This window comes from Chelonia mydas, chromosome 8 (genome assembly GCF_015237465.2).
Source record: "Chelonia mydas isolate rCheMyd1 chromosome 8, rCheMyd1.pri.v2, whole genome shotgun sequence".
Lineage (NCBI taxonomy): Eukaryota > Metazoa > Chordata > Testudines > Cheloniidae > Chelonia > Chelonia mydas.
This window is the reverse complement of record NC_057854.1, coordinates 3,597,921-3,617,713: the sequence shown is the minus strand read 5'-3', so window position 1 is coordinate 3,617,713 and position 19,793 is coordinate 3,597,921. Positions and strand designations below refer to the sequence as shown.

The 19,793-nt window shown below is 47.8% G+C and overlaps 1 protein-coding gene across 4 annotated transcripts in view; it reads left to right on the top strand.

The window, feature by feature from the left end:
• The window catches only part of SGCD (sarcoglycan delta), a 498,497-nt gene that overhangs the window by 431,870 nt on the left and 46,834 nt on the right, over positions 1 to 19,793 (top strand). For all 4 annotated transcript variants that reach the window (XM_037906780.2, XM_037906781.1, XM_027820892.2 and 1 more), the window contains one exon: positions 2,975 to 3,047. In XM_037906780.2, coding sequence (XP_037762708.1) covers positions 2,975 to 3,047 — 73 coding nt within the window. The remainder of the gene's footprint in view (positions 1 to 2,974; positions 3,048 to 19,793) is intronic.

Sequence of the window (19,793 nt, the reverse complement as noted above, 5' to 3'; positions counted from 1 at the left end):
CAGAGTTCTCAAGTTACAGATACTTTTGACAACTTGTAGCAATAAAGGATTATAGTTAAGTCAAGAGCTAAATATCTTACATTGGGCCACGAGATCAATTTTAATTCTCAGTGCTTCAAACTTTAGACTACTCTTTATCATCTCTGAGTTTACAGTGTTTTAAAAAGCATGAGTTTGGTTTTATAGTGTTAATATTAGAAAACTTGTTTTAATTCTCACTTTTCCTTAACATAGTGAGTGGGATACACTGGTGTAAACCAAATGTAACTCTATTGAAGCCAGTGGAATTTTTCCACTATAAGCAGGTTTCAATGCGAGGCGTATCATGTTGCTGTTTTTTCTGGGGAGAAAGCAGGGGGTGGTAACCCTGAGGTTTTTCTTTTAGTGCTGGTCTCTATAGTATTCACTGCGGGTGCACATGTACTTCTTCAGCAGCTGTGTACGTTGGTCCACACCTGTGCCCTCTTGCCTCCTGGTGCTTTGACCGACCGCCTCTTCAGGTCCTCTCTACCACTGGGGCAGAACACTCCCACTCTGTAGCCTTCGAGCTTGCTCTATCTTTAACTTGTGAATATTGCAAATAGTTTTTATTATCATACTCCTCTTTTAGATAATTAGTAGATTTATATCTAGTTAGCAGAGAATGCTCCCACCTGCCTTTTATTGCTCCAGTATTCAGAATACTCCTGCCCAAGATCCCAGGCTTCAAGCCTGGCCTTGTCTGCCCTCAGGTCTTCCTGGTAAGCAGTCCACACTAGAGCTTCCTGTACTGTCTCAAAATGGATTTCCAACCGCATCCTCCTCTGCTATAAGACGACAGGAGCCCCTCCTTCCCAAACTGTCAGAGTTCCTTATGCCTTCGGTTCACAGCACAAGGAGGTGCAGGCGTGGACCAATGGATACTGCTATTGAAGAATTTCCAGTCCCAGGCATTCAGAGCACACGCACACCCACAGTGAATACCCATAGGGCCCACATATTTTGAAGAGTTCCAGTTACTATGAGGTAAGTAACCTTACTTTTCTTTTTCATCTCAAAAAATACATACATATTGTTGTTCAAAGAATTTCCTACTGATAGTTTATGAAGTGCACATAGGAATAGTCAGTAAGTATGTAGCATATATTGAATCAATTAAAAACCAGCTAACTGATGGATCTCACAATGTAATGGAAAGGGGTTGGTTTCTAGTCATGGCCCCTAGGGATCTGTTCATGGCCCTGTGCTATTCGATATCTTTTATCATTCATCTGGAAGAAAATATGAAATCATTGCTGGTAAAGTTTGCAAGATGCCATTAAAACTGGTGATGAATAGTGATAAGGTATACAGGATAGTTATGCAAAGTTATCTGGATTTCTTGCTAAGCTGAATTCGTTTCAACATGTGTGTTAATACAATCAAATACAAGGTCATAGATCTAGAAACAAAGAATGTAGGTCACACTTACAGGATAGGGGATTGTAGGTTGGAAAGCAGTGACTCTGAAAAGGTCTTAGGCCCAGATTTTTAAAGGTATTTAGGCATTGCAGCGCTTGGCCTTTCAACACCTAACTGATTTAAGAGCCTAAATCTCATTTTCCTAAGGGATTTAGGCACTTACGGATTTTGGCTCGTAAGTGTGTACATCCCTTTTTAAAATCCCACAATGCCTAAATACCTTTAAAAATCAGGGCCTTGGAGATCATGATTGATAACCAGCTGCACATAAGCTCCCAATGCGATGCTATGGGTAAAGGGGACAATGTGATTCTTGGATGTATAAGCAGGGGAATATTGAGTAGGAGAAGGGAGATGGTATTACCTCCATAAAGCATCGGTGGCACCATTACTGAAATCTGTGTCTAGTTCTGGTGTTTTCACTTCAGAAGGATGTTGTAAACTGGAGAGGGATCAGAAAAGAGCATGAATGATTTGAGGTCTGGTAAACAGACCTCAGTGAAAGATTTAGGAAGCTCAATCTATTTAGCTTATCAAAGAGAAGATTAAGAGGTGACTTGATCCCAGTCTATAAGTACCTACAAAGGGAGAATATTTCTGATGGAGGGCTCTTTAATCTAGCAAACCAAGACACAAGATGGAAATTGAAGCTCGATAAATGCAGACTTGAAATAGAGTGCAAATTTTTAACAGTGGAGGTATATCTCCATCATTAAGTACTTAAATCAAGACTCTGTCTTCCTAAAAGATGCACTATAGTTCAACCACAAAATATTGACTTGATGTAGAGATTACTAGATGAAATTATATGGTCTGTATTATACAGGAGGTCATATTAATTTATCATAAGGGTCCCTTCTGGTCTTAATATTTATAAATCTGTGACTCATAGTTCGTACTTGCCATCTGGAGATCTGAAAAAGGTAAGTAAACCATTATCATCCCCAGTGTACAGATGGGAAATGTGAAAGAGAGAGAGAGCAAATGACTTGTGCAAGGTCACACAACAAAATCAGTGGCAGAGCTAGAATTAGACCCCAGGTCTCTTGCCTTCTTGTCCTGTAGTTTATTCACTGGACAGCACCACCTCCCTATTCAGCATGCAAGTCACTGCGAACCTTTTGAGGTGTCTCTACTAACCCGGGATTTTGTTCTCTCCTTTTAAGTCCATCGCAGCAAGAAAACATAAATCATTTCATGATATGCATCTGTATTAGCTAATGAAGTGTGCATCTGTACTAGAGACATTTATGCATAACAGGGGGTCAAATTTTCCAAACTGGCTGTCTGAATCTTTTTCATCCTCAGAACAGAAGGAATTGCATTGTGCAGAGCGCACCCAGGTTCTGGGTGCAAACGAGACAGCCAGCTTTGGAAATTCAGCTCACCATTCTGAACCTGACTACTTGTGAGGATGGAGTCGGGGCATGTAGGGCTCAGATAACCTGTAAATTGTGCCAAGTGTGATTTGAGAATCACTCCCCTGCTTACAGTTTGTAACATCTACATCTTGTGTTCTGTTTTGTTATTTCAGGAGCAGAAGGCACAGTGTTCCCTAAATCTATAGAAACTCCCAGTGTCAGGGCAGACCCCTTCAAGGAACTAAGGTAAACTTTGGAATATGGTTTAAATATAACTCAGTGGCGCCGTGTTGGAATTCTGCATACTGAGTGGCGGCATTTCTATCCCTGCACAAGCAGTTGAGAAATTCCCTTTGGAATGCACTGAGCCGAGGTTACAGGCGCTACCATCACGGAGCAAACGCCATGGAACAGAAGAAAAGCAATAACACTTTAAAGCAAATCTCTATGACTGAGTCAAAAGAAAATATGGGTCACGAGAGCTTCCTTTCTCCTCTCCAACACCCTCCGCTTAGCCAGTCTTTAAAAAGGAAAATAGAAATATTTCCTTGGCTATAGCAACTGAAGGTACTGGAGACCACATTCAATCAGAGAGAGTGACTGCAGGCAAAAGGATGATGCACTTGTAGAATTTGCTCCCTTACAGAGATGTGAACCCCTTCTCTGACCCGGAAACTGCGACTAGCTGTACGCACAGGCCACTACCACTGACATTCACAGAAATACCACCCACAGAAAGCAACACTTAAGGGGAATAAATAGCACAGCTCTAGAGAATCAGCTTTGCCCTCACTCGAATGCAGGACTTTATTTATTTCATCATGATAATTCCTAGCTCTGTGTAGCACTTTTCTTCACTACATCTCAAAGCACCTCACAGTCTTTAATGTATTTATCCTCACAACACCCCTGAAAAGCAAGGCAAGTATCCCCACTTCACAGATCAGGAACGAAGGCACCAAGAGGCCAAGTGACTTGCCCCAGGTCACACAGGTAGTCAGTGGCAGAGAAGGGACTTGAACCAAGGTCTCCTAAGTTCTAGGCTAGTGTCCTATCCACTGGACCAGCCTTCCTACATACTCTAACAATAGGCAAACTTCAAGGTTTGGTGTGCAGGTTCAGTCTGGATGAGAAGCCTCTGGAAGGGAGAGATTTGGGTGTGGGGACTGGTTCTTGGTGGAACAAACTAACTCTTCCAACAGTATCTGGTTATTTTTGGTGAATATGGGGATGCAGCTGGAAAGGGGTACTTGGCCAACACTGAGAATGCAGAAGGCAACAAACACACCACTTCGCAATTTGGCTTTCATTCTGTTTCAGTCACTGAGGTTTTAGGTGCACTGGGAGAGCTTTGTCCCACCACTTGTCAGCTAGATCCCCGCCCTTTGTCATATCTGGAGAAAACCTCTAGGTCTGTTATTGACTAGGTGTTGTTAATGCCTCCACCAAGAGGATACAAAGTCAGCCAACTGATAATGAACCCCTGCTCAGGAAGAAGGTCTCTAGAGATAGAGACAACCTTGTCACTTATCTTTGGTCTCCAACCTTCCTTTCTCAGGAAAGGTTACTGAGGAAGCAGTGTTAGAACAGCTGCAGCCTGGTTTCATTTGGTGGCATTGCACCAACGTGGGATTGGTGTCTATTGTTAACTCTCTCCGTCCTGATGTTGGAAGTAGTAGTTAGGCCCAGCTAGATCACCATGGATGCTAAAGAACATCTTAGTTTCCTTCCCTTTAGTATCTTATTACCTTTTACTGTCTCTCAGGAATGTCTCTAGTTCTTCCATTTAACACACCAGCAGCCCGCTTGTTAGATCAAAAAATACAACAGGGTTTTGGTTCAGTTCATTATGAACGTTCACCATGTTGCCACCTGCTCTGATGTAAAACCCGCTTCCTCCCTCTCAATATATTACTATTTTTCTTAAAAGCTTTGGGTCAACCCAGAGTGCGGCAACTTCAGCAAGTGCAGGTGCAGGGTCTCCAGGGGCAGAAAGGGAGTGATGATGTGGGAACACAAAGCAGATGCTGCCTCCCTTCTAGTGAGCTCTGCAGGCAGCCTGCATAGACGAGATGTGGGTGGCATTAGCAGGAAAAGGAGCAGCTGGACGGAAGATGCACTGGTACAGCACATCCCTGCCGCAGCCGTCATCGGAAGGATCATGACCTTGGGTATATTTTTCAAAAGCACCTATGTCCCATTTTCAAAAGTGGCCTAAGTACTTAAGAGCCTAACTTGCATTAGGCTCTCTGTAACTGGGACTTAGGCTTCTAAATCACTTAGGGGCTTTTGAAAATCATATCCGTTTTCAGAAATTAAAGCTGTTCTACACGGTCGTAACCTCCAAGGGAGGAGACACTATGGCACCAGTTGTGCACAATGTTCCGGACAGGCTCAGGACAGCAGCATGTACGCGTCCCTAGCCAGCAAAGGTGATTCAGTCTCCACAGGTACATGAGTCTCTTGAAGCATAGGGCAGCTTAAGCTTCTTATGTGAAATGTTTTCTTCTGGGGGCAAAATATGGTTCCAAGAGAAAGTAACCTTAGCCTTGGGGAGGGGGGCACTTTCTGGTGTCTTCCTATTGTTGGTAGCAATGCTGTACCTCCTCAAAATTACATAACCTGCCCCTTTAGAGTAATCCAAAGATCCTTGGCTACTGTGAAGTGGGACTGGATGAGTTGTTAATCCTGATTTGCTCTGCACATCTGGGAGATCAGCATGTTATAAACACCTATGCTAGGTAGCTGGCTAGATCACTGGATAAGGGATGCTAATTGTTACTGCAAAATGACTGTGAAAACCCTGTCACATTATACAGTGATAAAAGAGCAGACTTTTTTTTCCCTTTAAGTTTCAAGAAAAACAACAACCCAGTTTTCAATTAGCTAGACTGGTGTCCACAATTGGAGAGGGCTCAGAGAAGAGCCACGAGAATGATGAAAGGTTTAGAAAACCTGCTGTTGACAGATGTTTGGCTGCATGTATGTGTTCTTTAAGTGTGCTATCCCCGCTCTGCGCAGATAGCAGAGACAGCAGACTCCAACTGAACTGCCCAATAAATCCACTGACTCAGTTTTTAGCTAAGGCACCCAACCAGGTTTATTGTCAATGAGGCATGGTCCTAGTATCCCGCAGACTCTACAGGCCTTGGAATCCATGACTCCGTTGTTGGCCTATCTTCTTGTATCCAGGTGCCGTGTGCTTTGTTCACTCCTCACAGACCAAATGACTAAAACTCACTAGTACATCATTTTGCTATTTCTGATTTTATATCGATTTCACTACTTTTCCTGTAGGAGACTTCAAAATAAGGTGACAGCTACTGTCATTACCAAAAAGAGAGGAGACCACCTGCTCTGGGGAGTCAGACCATCTGTATTTCTTCCTCCTCTTCTTTAAATACAAAGTGATTTCTCTCCTTAAAATAGACAACACCCCATAATGTCTGTCTCCCTCACTCCCTCTTTCCTTCTTTTTCCCTACTCATCCCCCAAGCTACCTTTATTAGTGTCTGTCTGTCTGTCTCTCAGAATGATATGTTCCAGATGATTACATAAGCATCATTTTCAGCAGATTTTCTGCCTTCTTCTTCCTGCTGAAAAGTCTTGGTTCATACAGGCTTTTTCACTTATTAGTCACTGGCTGCTTTACAAGTGCATGGTCACCTTTCCAGAGATCAGACAATATAACTGTTCTTTGTTGATCAACATTAGCTTCTGCTTGGTCATCTTCTTTTAGTCTCATCTTCCGAAGTCTTTGGCCTGGGATAGCTTAGATGGAGAGAAATTGTTTCATAGCCTTCCTCTGAAACATCAGCCACATGGGTGTGGCATTTGTCATTTCATGTGAGGGAGATCCATAAGGTCACAAGAATTGGTTTCATAGATACATCTGAGAGACATTGCTATTTTTTATCTATTTGCACGGGTTGCGATGAATCTCTCCCATGCTGCAAAAAGGCTTATGCTCCATGAGCCAACAAAAATCCGGATGGGTCCGTTATCAGTTTTGATTTTGTTGAGAATGCCAAAGATCATGAATGCTTTGTGTAATGCAGTGATGATTGTTGTTAATGCTACATATTCTGCTAAATGGTATCTTAAGCACTCATCAATAATGACTAACAGGTAGAGCTGGTTGAAGACGGTAGAAAACCTTTAAAATATTTTTATCTCAAACCTTAAAGTTTTCAAACTTCAACCTTCTTTACCCTCAGTTATGTTTGCAAAAAAAGTATATCAGAAGTTTGAATATTTAAATTTTTCTGACCAAGTGTACTAAAAAGTATCAGCCAGTCCGTCCTAACACATAATAGTGAGGTATTCAGAAATTAATTTGGACAATTCAAGCACTTGTAATGATCCACGTAAGCTTTTTTGTGATACAGGTTGATGTTCTTGATACATATTGATGGGATCACTTACTGGGTGATATGACGGGGAGTCCTGTTTGTCGAGCCGGGCCGCCCCCATTGGCCCAGCACGTAGTTGGTGCACCCCGTCACCCAGTTGTTGGGATTCCCTGTTCGATCAGGTAATTGCAGTACGGTGGGCTCCAGACCTCTGGTGGGGCCAAGCAAACAAACAGTCAGTAGCCCCTGAATCTCTGGGCTGGGGCTGACAATGACAGTTGGAGTTCTGGCTTTCTGGGTAGGATGGAACAATGGTCACATTGTAGCCCCTGGGCAGGGTTGGGCAAACAAATAGTCTATGGCCCCCACTCCTCCTGCCTGGGGCTGGCAGTAGCAACTCAGGTTCTGGCCAAATGCGGGGGTCAGAACAACAATCAGTCTGTAGCCCCTGGACAGGGCAGAACAAACAAACAGTCTGTGGGCCCTGAGCCCCTGGGCTGGGACTGAGAACAAACAGCAGCCATGCCTAGCAGTCCGTGGGGTGTGGTAGGGGAACCCGGCCCCTCCTGCTCCATTGGGTTCTGAGCCAGGGCCCTATGAAGCTGGGGACTTCCCCCCTGAGGGTTTAGGCGTCTGCTTCCAATACATCCCCAGGGTCACTTCCTACCACAAATTGCATCCCAGGCATCTCCTCAGCTGGCGGTGGCTTGGCGTCCCTGTCAGTCTGCGCAGTCGGCGAGTTGCCCACCGCGTAGTCCAGATCCGCAGGCTCTGGCGCTTGGAGTGTCACCGGCCCCTCGGGAGGAGCTTCCTTCCTCCTCCGCAGCCAGCCCCGACTGAACTGGGATGTCTCCTTTTATCCGGCTCTTCCAGCTGGAGCATGCACAGCAGGGGAAATGGGGCATGGCCTCCTGAGCCCACAGTGGTTGGTCCGCCCCCTTTGGCCCAGTGCGGGGTTGGTACACCCCGTCACAGGTGGTTACAGGAAACACCTTTCTCTGCGGAGTTGTTTTCTTTAAACCATTCCCAAATGATTGACATTTGCTCCATTAATGATCCTCTTCTTGAGAGCTGCAACTATCACCTCACTTTCCTTTAGTTTTTGTCTCGTTGCCTGAAGATGTATATACCCTGAAGTGGCCATTCGAAGTTGCCTGGAAATCGTAAGTTCAGAAGTCTCAGTGGAGGAACATGCCATTCATTTACTCATAGGGCTTGTCTACACTTACAGTGGTGTAGCAGTGCAAGTGCACTGGTGGAGCTGCGCCACTGTCCCGCTTAGTGAAGACGCTGTCTATGCTGACGGGAGAGCTTGTCCCCTTGGCTTCGGTATTTCAGCTCTCTGAGAAGTGGCGGCTATGTCGTCAGGAGACGCCTGTCTACAGCGCTGTCTGTGCCAGGGGTGAAGTCTGTAGAACTATGTTACAAGCCACACCCCGTGTGACGTATTTATACTGACATAAATTGGTAGTGTAGACCAAGCCTGAGGAGCGTAGGAATGAGGAAGACTTTTGGAAGGAATGAGGGGGGAAAGAGACAACAGAAAATGGATAAACCCGAATGGGAAGAGACTCGATAGGGCACTGTTTGTCTTGCAGTCCTGATGTCATGAATTAAGCACTGCTATTGCCATTTCTTAGCATACATGTACCCCCTCCCCAGTAGAAACCAAATTTGTTTTGGGACCCTTCACAGCTGATCACCTCCAAAATACATGTCTTGTAGCAACCTACAACCTCTGTCTATGCCTCACCCCTCAAAAGTGCTGTTTACCACATCCTTGCATTGCAGTATGAGTTCCTCATATACTGGGTTGAATTTAATTATCAGCCATTGATGATACTAAGAGCAAAGTGGGTCTTGTCTTAGAACAAAACCACACCAAAATACCATAGTTTAATTAGCCATGTTGATTCCACACACATTTTTATGTTGCATAACATGAAAACTTTCTGCTAGGCAAAGACATGTGAGTTTAAGGTACTTCAGTGCTAAGAGCAAAGTAAGAAAAAAAATCATACAGCTTGAAATCCTCTCAATGTAGTGGCCAGTACGAGGACTTAAATGGGACTTAACAGTTGCATAAGCCTTCTGGTGGTCCCATGCCCAGGGCTGAATTTCATCCACAACTGCTATAGCATAAAAACATCCAGCACAAGCCAACCAAACCTAGGTGACTGTTCTTTCTTTAATATGCAAACACAGTTAAGGGAAAATTAATCCCTTGGTGTCTGAAGAGGTAATTTTAATCAAAGTTAATTATGAACCCCTAAAAATACCAAATGGCAGATGAAATGTGCTTACAGTATGATTTTATTAGTACAATTCTCCTGTACCGTGTAAAGTACTAAGCTATCTAAATAGTCCAAGTGAGACCTATTGTGCCAGAGAGCAATTTAAATACATTCTTCAGCTAATGTGGCAATATTCATTTTGTAAAATAATTATTCTCAATGAATTAAGGGCTCTTTTCATCTGTGTTTCACTAGGCAGCATAGGTATTTTCAATAAATGGGAACACAAATAATATCTCAGTCTAGAATCCATTACATTCATAAAGATTAACAGGTCAAAAACGAGAGGAAATGTGAATAAGAAATGGTGCTGAATGGTGAAATAATTGATGGGAAATGGAAGCACTTCATTAGGGTGTAATACCAAGCCATAGTTTAGAAGTGTGCAGTAAACACATGATGCTAGATCTTCAGCTCATGTCAATGGTGATTGACACCAGCTATGAATCTGGCCCCTTTTAACACGAAGGGCCAGATTCCGTTCTCAGTTACACTAGGCAACCCTGATGATGGTAGTGGAATTGCAGCAATTTAACTGACAGCAGAATTTGGACCTATGAGAGAATTTTACTTCTGTCATCATAGCCTATGTTGGAGCCCTATTCCCCTGTCACTTACACTGCCATAAATCAGCCATTAACGCTCCTGAAGTCATTGAAGATCCACTGGTGCCAAACTGGTCTAAAGGCAGAGGAGAATCAAGCCCCTGGTTTGTAAAGTGCAAGACCAATCAAATGATGAATTTCTTTGGATTTCTCCCTGTTATCTGGTCATGTATATCAATACCATAGTTTAGTGTATAGTTCATAAGTTTCTTACCCATTCCAGTGCACTCTCCAGGCTCAAGGGACAAGTTGTTATCGCAGGGGCAACAAGGCTGTCTAAACTGCATGTAACGTGAGCTGTTTTCTCAGTTCTATACAGTAAGTCATTGTTAAGAACTGGGACTCCTCCAGCCTTTCAACACATTAGCCTAATATAAGGCTAGCATGAGAAAGGTATCACCTCCAGATCCATCAAAGGCATTGATTTTACCTTTTAGACCACTGAGTTTAAAAACCATCTAGGACATTACATTATATTAGTTGATGTGAGGAAAGATGTGCCATTACTCTTACGTCTAAGACTGTACCATCAGAGGATCACTGTATATTTCTGTGCCAGCTCCAGCGAGGGTGAGGCAGGCTTTTGTGAGCACCTTGTACCTTTTCTCAAACCTCTGCACTGGCTAGCCATTTTCTTTGGTATTGTTGGTTATAATCTTCAAAGCTGTTCTGCCTTTTGCCCCTTGCACAACAGAAGGAAACCATGTGGGCACAGCTGGGTTCCAGATACTCATGTTTTCTAAATAGACAAAATCATGTCAGGCCGTGCTACACACACACTCTGGTGTCTGGAAGCTTCTAGACCCTAGAACACAGGGCGCACCACTACAGGACTCTCAAACTATATAAAGGGATGCTAACCTATTCTTAGGCCCAATTATCGAGGAGACCACATCTCTCTTAATAGTCACCTCATGATAGCTTAGATTAGCTGAGATGCGCATGCAGCTGGACTGCGCTTTCCAGGACCAGCATGCAGTGAGGTTACTCAGTGGAAGCGCCTTGCCTTGAACTCACTCCTGGTAGCTCTCCAAAGCCAACTGTCAGTGTGCTGTGGGATACGGTCTAAAGCCCAGAGATGTCAACAGGCTCTGTATCAGGTCCACTGCATATCTTCAGTCAGGCTTTCGAATAGGAAAGTGATCTAGTTGCTGAGGTATTCGTGTCTCTCTTAACCTACTCCCATTGCATGGGAAAGCATTGTTCCCTTCAGCAGATAGCCGTAGGGAATCCTGTCCTGGCTGGCAGTCACCTACATCCCCACTCTCCCTCTTAGGACTGGCCACAGCAGGATTTAGTCCATGAATGAGTTTTCTTCTCTATTTTTAGCAGTGGAAAAACGTAACTGGGTCAAATTCTCCCAAGGTGTAAACCAGTGATGCACCACTGAAGTCAATGGAGCTTATCTAAGAAACTGGCCCCACCGTGTTTAAATCAGAGCACTGGCCTCGTTCGCACTGATATGAATAAAGTCTACACATAAAAGGTCAGATCCTCCTGTAAGAACTTTCAAGAGCATCTATAAATAGCGAAAGCAGGCACTGCAGGAAGAGGCGTTTGGAGCAAATGTGTCTCAAGTATGTTTCTGAGATAAAATGTGATAAGCTCTAACGAGAAAAATAAAGTGACTCGACCTTACAAGAGCTTGAGTGCATCATTCTAGATGGATTGCTAGTAGGATAGCCCCGGCACCTCTAAGAATAAAATCTCATTGGGACTGTGCAGATGATTTTGCTCAGCTGATAGGCCTCTGCACAAAGACATGGGTTCAAAATGCAAAGCATACTCGCAGTATCTATCTGGGATACTGGCTTCCGTCACATAACGAGGGTATTATCGCTTTGTAATGCTGACTCAGGTCACATGACTGGGGTCCGGAAATAATGCCGAAGTGTTTCTTGCCAGCTGTCCTTTGACTCACCTTTTTATGCCACTTACTATATGATGCGGCCCTTTTGTGCTACCTCACTCGAGTAAGCCAGCATTGAATTTTCTGGAAGATATGCTTTGGTTAAACACAAGTTACTGGGCTCAAAGCAAGGGTAAGTGGGTGAAATGCTAAAGCATGTGTTATACCGGAAGTCAGGTGAGATGATCCAATGGTCCCTTCTGCCCTTAAAATCTAGGAACCCCTTATCAGTCCAGTGGAAGGGTGATCTTCCAGTATCATAGCTCAACTTGGTGGCTCTTACACCATATTCCCTTCTGGAAGCTAAGTAGCAAGGGGAAAGCAGACATGGTCAGGATGCCCCTGGGCTGTGTTTTAGCCACACCAAATTAAGGACCCTATAATCTTAAAGTTAAAGATATTTAATCAATCGTCAAAGATTTTGACTCATTGCAGAGGACTTCCCTCATGTTCAGTACTTTTCTACTTCGCTCTCTTATTTTGTTTTGTTTACCACTGAACCCTAGGAGACATGACATGATTTCTTACCAGTGTAATTTATATGAGACCAACTTAGGTTAGAGGTTAGTGACCTGGCAATTCATCGGTCAAGAATTGTGTTTATTAGGGCACAAGTTTAAAAGATTTGTTGCTTTTTGCCACTGTAATTTTACTTCACTGCTCACCCCTTCAGCTGTGGAGCCCTGAATTCTTCTTCGAGTGATTGCTCATGTGTATTCCACAATAAGTGTGTGTGCTCGCCACATGCATCGGAGCCAGAAGTTTTTCCCCTAGCAGTACCTGTAGAGGGGAGTGGCGTCTGCCTGGCACGGAATAAGGGGAGCTGCGCACTCCCCCCACCCTCAGTTCCTTCTTGCCACCGGTGAAGGTGCATCAGAACTGCTTTGCTCCACCTTTGCCGTAGCTTGTCCCCAGAACCGTTTGTTCAGTGTTAGTACCTGTAGTTAGTTAGCTGTTTAGTTAGTCAGTGAGCCCAGGCCGGGGCATGCCCCGCTCCCCGGGGTTTAAGCCGTGCGGCTCTGGTAGGCGTTCTGTGCCAAGAAGTGACCGGCCCACAGACTGTTAGCGCTGTTTGGGAGAAACACATATCAGCAAAAGGTGCAAGATTTGTAAGTTGTTTAAGCCTCGGACCAAAAGAGAAAGGGACATTAGGCACCGGGCCATCCTGATGGAGTCGGCGCTGACCCCCAACGCCGGCAAGCCGCTCCGAACCGGTAACCGGCACCGCGGCATCGGTATGCGGCAACCCTCCGGTGCCATCAACCAGTCGGCACCGCTCCCCGTCCACCGGGCACATCAAGAGGGCCAGGAAGACCCTTTTCGCAGTGGCACCGAGGGAAGTCTGAGACAGAGGGTAGGCCCATGTCAGGCAGTCCTCGATCCCCACCAGGGCCCAGACCTCCGATTCACGTTGAGCGGAGTAGCCTGGCCCCTTCGGAACAGCCCTCTCCAGATGTCTGGATGCCATCCACGCCTGAAGCCCTCCAGGCGGCCCGGGACGTTATGTCCATGCTGGTGCCCGGAGCGCTGCTGATGTCGGCCCCATGCTCCAGAGGCAAGCCACCACTGGGATCTCCGCAGTCGCCACCGGCCCGGTACCGGTCTCGGTCGAGGGAAAGTTCCCAATGCCATTCACTGCCCAGCGACCGTTTGGGGCAGAGTCCATGTGGATCACCCTCGACGCTGACCAGACTGTCTGGCTGGGTTCCAGCCGGCCGGGACTTTCAGCATCGCTCGTCCTCAAGGAGCGAATATCGACCGGACCACGGCAGACGTTGCCAACGGTCCTCGTCTCGGAGAGACCACCGCAGTCAGTCACGGCACGGTCGTTGACGCCATTCCCGCTTGGACTCCCTCTTCAAGTCTCCGCCAAGACATCGCAGCCCTGGGCGTCGATCGCTAGTGTCTCACTTTCGCGTGTCCGCCCGTCAAGGCCGTTAGCGGAGCAGCTGTTACCATCGGTACTGGTCCTCCACGTCAAGATTGTGGTCCTGTGGCCGACGTAGATCCCAGCACCACTGCTCCTCCCGGTCCAGAAACAGCATCAGATCTTATGCCAGCCTGGCCTCCATTCGTAGCCGTCCTTCGATGGGCCAGGCCAGCAAACCCAAACAGCCGGCCCCACCGGTTCCACAGTAGGTGCAGTGTCACCGAGCATCATGGCCGGCCCAATGGTACCAGTGGGCACCGTGGCCTCCAGCGCAGCCCCCAGTGGGAAGCACTGTTGGCCTCCCTCTCCAGACCCCCGAGAAAGGAGTCGGTGGGACATACGTCCTCAGCACCGTGCCCGGAGTCCGACCAGGTGGTGGACCCTCCGGTGCCAGCCGGTACCCAGAGCACCGCACCAGCCTCCTCAGCCCGCCCGGAGGAGGCGATTGCGGCCCCGCCCCCCTCCGCCCCGCAGGAGGACTTCAGGGCCCACCAAGAACTCTTAAAGAGGGTGGCAGCAAGCCTCCACCTCCAGGCAGAGGAGATGGAGGAGCCCTCAGACTCCCTGTTTAGCGTGCTGTCCCCGTCAGCACTGGGTAGGGTGGCCTTGCCTCTCCATGAAGCGGTGGCTAAGATTTCAAATGTCCTGTGGCAAACACCGGCCTTGTTGGCCCCCATTTCTAAGAAGGCAGAACGCAAGTACTTGGTACCCATTAAGGGGCATGAGTACTTGTATACCAACCCGGCGCCCAACTCCCTGGTGGTCGAGTTGGTGAACCACAGGGAACGGCAGGGTCAGCCAGCCCCGACCCCAAAGAACAAAGATTCTCGGATACTGGACTCTTTCGGAAGGAAAATTTATTTGTCTTCGAGCTTCCAGTTACAAGTGGCAAACCATCAGGCTCTTCTGGGCCGGTACGAATTCAATCTGTGGGGCTCCCTGCCCAAGTTTGAGGACTCCCTCCAGGAGCGCGATAGGAAGGAGTTCAAGGCGCTAGTGGAGGAAGGGGCAGTGGCCACTAGGGCGTCCCTGCAGGCAGCCTCGGATGCTGCGGACACGGCCGCATGATCCATGGCCTTCGCGGTGTCCATGAGACGGACATCATGGCTCCTGCTCTCTGGGCTGTCCAGCGAGGCACAGTCATCCATGCAGGATCTACCGTTTGATGGGAAAGCTCTGTTTGCAGCAGAATCAGATACAAGTCTGCATGGCATGAAAGACTCCCTCACGACCCTCCAGACTCTGGGCCTCTATGTCCCGGCTCTGGCAAAACCTAAGTTCAAGCCGCAGTAGACTCGCGCCCAGGCTGCCCTCCCGAAGTATGAGGCCTCCCATAAGAAGCAGCGGGACTATAAGAGACGCCCTCAGAGGCAGTTTTGGCCTGCCCCCCAGCCTGGGTCCTCCAAGGGCAAGCAGGCAGGAAAAAGGAGCTTTTGATGGGACGCTTGGGGGAATCCCACCAGTCCTCATCAGGGATCCACTCCCAAATAAAGCTCCCCTTCTTTAACCAGTTGTGTGCTTTCCTCCCGGAATTGTCACAGCTAACCTCGGACCGATGGGTCCTCAACACCATCTCCCGGGGTTACACCCTCCAGTTTACTTCCTCCCCACCCAACCACCCCCTGTCCCTCTTGGGGGACCCCTCGCACGAAGCTTTGCTCGAGCAGGAGGTGGGGCGGCTCCTAGGACTAGGAGTGATACAGGCGGTGCCCGAGGAGTTCATGGGCAAGGTGTATTACTCCCGTTATTTCCTTATCCCGAAGGCCAAAGCGGGGCTCAGGCCCATCCTGGACCTGCAAGATCTGAACTAGTACATGGTGAAACTCAAGTTCCGCATGGTCTCCCTGGCCTCCATCATCCCCTCACTGGATCCCGGGGACTGGTACGCTGCCCTCGATCTACAGGACGCGTACTTCCCTGCAGCTCTTGGGTCACATGTCTGCGTGCACATACGTGGTCCGTCACGCCAGACTCAGGATGAGGCCCCTCCAGCTCTTGTTGGCCTCGAAGTTCTCCCAGGCCACGGACAGGATGGACAAGGTCCTCACCATGCCAGACTCTGTGATCACCTCCCTACGCTGGTGGTCCGCCCCAAACAACATGCTCCAAGGGGTCCCATTTAGGGACAGAGCCCCGTCATTGGAGCTGGTGTCCGATGCATCGGACCTGGGTTGGGGGGGGCCCATGTGGGGAACTTTCAGACCCAAGGCCTGTGGTCGGCTCAAGACCTGACCCGACATATAAACGTCAAGGAGCTCAGGGCAGTGCGGCTGGTGTACATGGCCTTCCGCTTGCACCTGGAGGGCAAGGTAGTCAGGGGCCTCACGGCCAACGCGGCCTCGATGTTCTATATCAACAGGCAAGGCAGGGCCCGATCCTCTGCCACGAATCCCTCAGGCTGTGGGACTTCTGTATAGCCCACGACATCCACCTGAAGGCCTTCCACCTACTAGGCGCCCGGAATGAGAGGGTGGATCGCTTGAGCAGGGACTTTTCCTCGCAACACAAGTGGTCCCTCCACCCGGAAGTGGCCCACCGGCTCTTCCAAAGGTGGGGAACTCCCCAGGTGGACCTATTCATGACTCGGCAGAACCGGCGATGCCCCTGTTTCTGCTCCGCGAGGGGCTAGGGAGGGGCGCTATCTCTGATGCCTTTATCCTGTCCTGGTCAGGCTGGCTTCTCTATGCCTTTCCCCTGTTCCCTCTAATCAGCAGGGTCCTGGAGAAGATAGAGATGGACAAGGCCCAGGTCCTCCTGATTGCCCCGGCGTGGCCCAGGCAGCGTTGGTACGGGACCCTCACAGGCCTGTTGGTAGCTCCACCGTGGCCGTTGCCATGCCCCCCGGAGCTGCTCTCTCAGGACCAGGGCCGCCTCCTCCATCCCAACCTAGCTAGCTGCTCAGTGGCTAGGTGGAGAGGAAGGGACATGCTCAGAACAGGTTCAGCACATTCTCCTTGAAAGTAGACTGCCCTCCACTCGCCACGCTTATTTGGCTAAGTGGTCCCAGTTTTCTAGGTGGGTGGCAGACCAGGGTGTCTCCCCTGTGGCCGCCCCGATCCAGCTTATCCTTGATTACCTCCTCTACCGGAGGGCCCAGGGCCTGGCGCCCTCATCAGTCAACGTGCTCTTGGCAGCCGTATTGGCCTTCCATCCGCCAGTGCAAGGGCACACGGTATTTTCCCATGCTATGACTGGCTGGTTCCTTAAGGGTTTGACTGTCTTTTTCCATATTCTAGACCCCCGGTCCCGCAGTGGGACCTAAACCTGGTGCTGGCTCGTCTCACAGGGCCCCCGTTTGAACCACTGGCCACATGCTCTTGGTCTCACCTCTCGTGGAAGGTGGCCTTCCTGGTTGCAATCACGTCAGCCAGGCGAGTCTAGGAGCTCAGGGCCCTGACCTTCGAGCCGCCGTACATAGTCTTTCTTAAGGACAAGGTCCAGCTCTGGCCACACCCCGCATTCCTCCCTAAAGTGGTCTCCGCCTGCCACATGGGTCAGGACATTTTTCTACTGGTCCTCTGCCCCAAGCCTCACACGTCCAGTGAGGAGCACCGTCTCCACATGCTCGATGTGCGGCGGGTTCTGCTTTCTACCTCGAGCGGACCAAGCGGTTCAGACAGTCCTCGCCAACTGTTCGTCGGCTCAGCTGACCCCGCGAGCGGCCAGCCAATTTCCACTCAGCGGCTTTCCAATTGGATCACTTCCTGTTATGAGTTGGCGGGTGTCCCCCCGTCACCCCTTGTGAGGGCACACTCGACTCGGGCGCAGGCATCGTCGGCTGCCTTCATGGCCCATGTCCCCATCCAGGACATTTGTATGGCCGCCACGTAGTCTTCAGGTCAAACGTTCACCTTGCACTATGCGATTGTTCCCCAAACCAGGGATGATGCCGGGTTCGGCAGGGCTGTCCTCCGTCCTGGGAACTTGTGAACTCCTACCCACCTCCAACAGATATAGCTTGGAATCACCTATTGTGGAATACACATGAGCAATCACTCGAAGACAAAAAAGACAGTTACCTTTTCTGTAACTGGTGTTCTTCGAGATGTGTTGCTCATGTCTATTCCACACCCCGCCCTCCTTTCCCTCTATCAGAGTTGTCTGGCAAGAAGGAACTGAGGGTAGGGGGAGCGCGCAGCTCCCCTTATACCACGCCAGGCAGGCACCACTCTAGGGGTCGTGGGGGGCGCTCCCCCCCCCACGGGTACTGCTAGGGGAAAAACTTCCTGTGGCAAGCACCCACACCTATTGTGGAATAGACATGAGCAACACATCTTGAAGAACACCAGTTACGGAAAAGGTAACTGTCTTTTTTTAAGGGTAATCCTTCCTAGATCAGAGACGAAACATGGTAAAGCCAGTTTGATTCTCTAATCAATCCACTATGTATGATGTATAAGTAGATGGCTTATGGAGATACATGATGATGTTTCATCTGGAGATTTGAGAAGCTTTGAGCCATAAAATTCCACACGGCAAACTGGGAGAAAGTGTTTCCATAAGGAGTATTCGCCCACTGAATGTGCTGTGTATGGTGTGCAGAGTTGCTGTCGGTCATCACCATCCCCGTGTTGATTTAAATTAATAGTAACACGTCTCTGTCAAGGAGAAAGGCTAAACCTCAGGATATTATAAGCGGATGATGAAGTCCTGGTGCTAAGTTGAACCTAGTTAAGCATATTGAATAAAGGACAGCGAACAACTGCAACCATGTGAGTGTAGTGGGAGTTTGCATTTAAGAAGCTCCTGTCAGACTGGCATCAACAGCTGTCTTTAGATCCACTTGTTTCCTCAGCAGCACAATAGTGTGTGGGGCAGGGGTGGGGGGAGAACAGGGCTGCTTCACTGTAGCTTTGGATCTTCCTATTGAATATAGTGTGGAGTGACAATAAGAAAATAAAAGAGGCAGGCAATTTTGTCTGACTCGGGGTTTTCCGTATCAAACTGGTGCCAAATGACATGGCAGATATGATGCAGTGTGCAAAGGAAATCGGTCTCTGCTTTGGTAATTGGTCATGAAATGCACCAGCCACTGTCCTCACATGCACAGTCATGCAGCATAATCACAGTAAAGTTATACTTAACCTATGACGTTGCCCCAGAGATGCTGCAACATAAAAAAATACTTTATTACTCTGTCTCTGCAGTCATTCTGTAGGGAAGACACGTTTCCAATAAGCTAAAAAAGCCTGTTTCTGTGGAGATATTAATCTTCATTCCTGCTCTTTCTCTCTCAGATTGAGCATTTGTTTAGATTCACAAGATTGAGCAGTGGATCCTTTGGGATATAAGAAAAACGTATTCATATGCATCAATAGAATCTAATGCAGTTCTTCCTTCTCTCAGTCCCCACATCTGTACAGATGGGGAGGGGTGTGTGCACACACCCCTTCCCTTTAGAAGTAGGCTTGATTTTTTTTTTTAACTATTGGGGCTGCACACCACTAACCTTGAGTAGAAAATAGATGCTAATAAATGCAAACCTTGAAAATGTGAATTACAGCCATTTCACACTTCATGGCAGACTCATACTGGTGAAATGGTTTAATACTTAATTACAATGCTCGTCCTTCCCTCAAGTGCAGATGACATTCCTCAGATAGATTTTGCAATAATAACTGCGGAAGTAAATCGAGGAACTAATTAGTTATTCATATAATCCAGAATATTGATGATGCACTGATTAAAAGGATGTGGTGACACCCATTCCAACATTCTGGATATGTCTGTTTGTTAGGCTACTCCCTGAGGTGGTCTTTTTTGGAAGGTTCTATGGAAAATGATAAAAATGCCCTCCAGCTTCTGGAATGCAAATGTTTATAGAAAGCATTTCTTTTTGTTTACATTTTGTTGACCATTAAAGCGTGGCAGCATAATAGTTTATGACTCACACTCCAGGGGC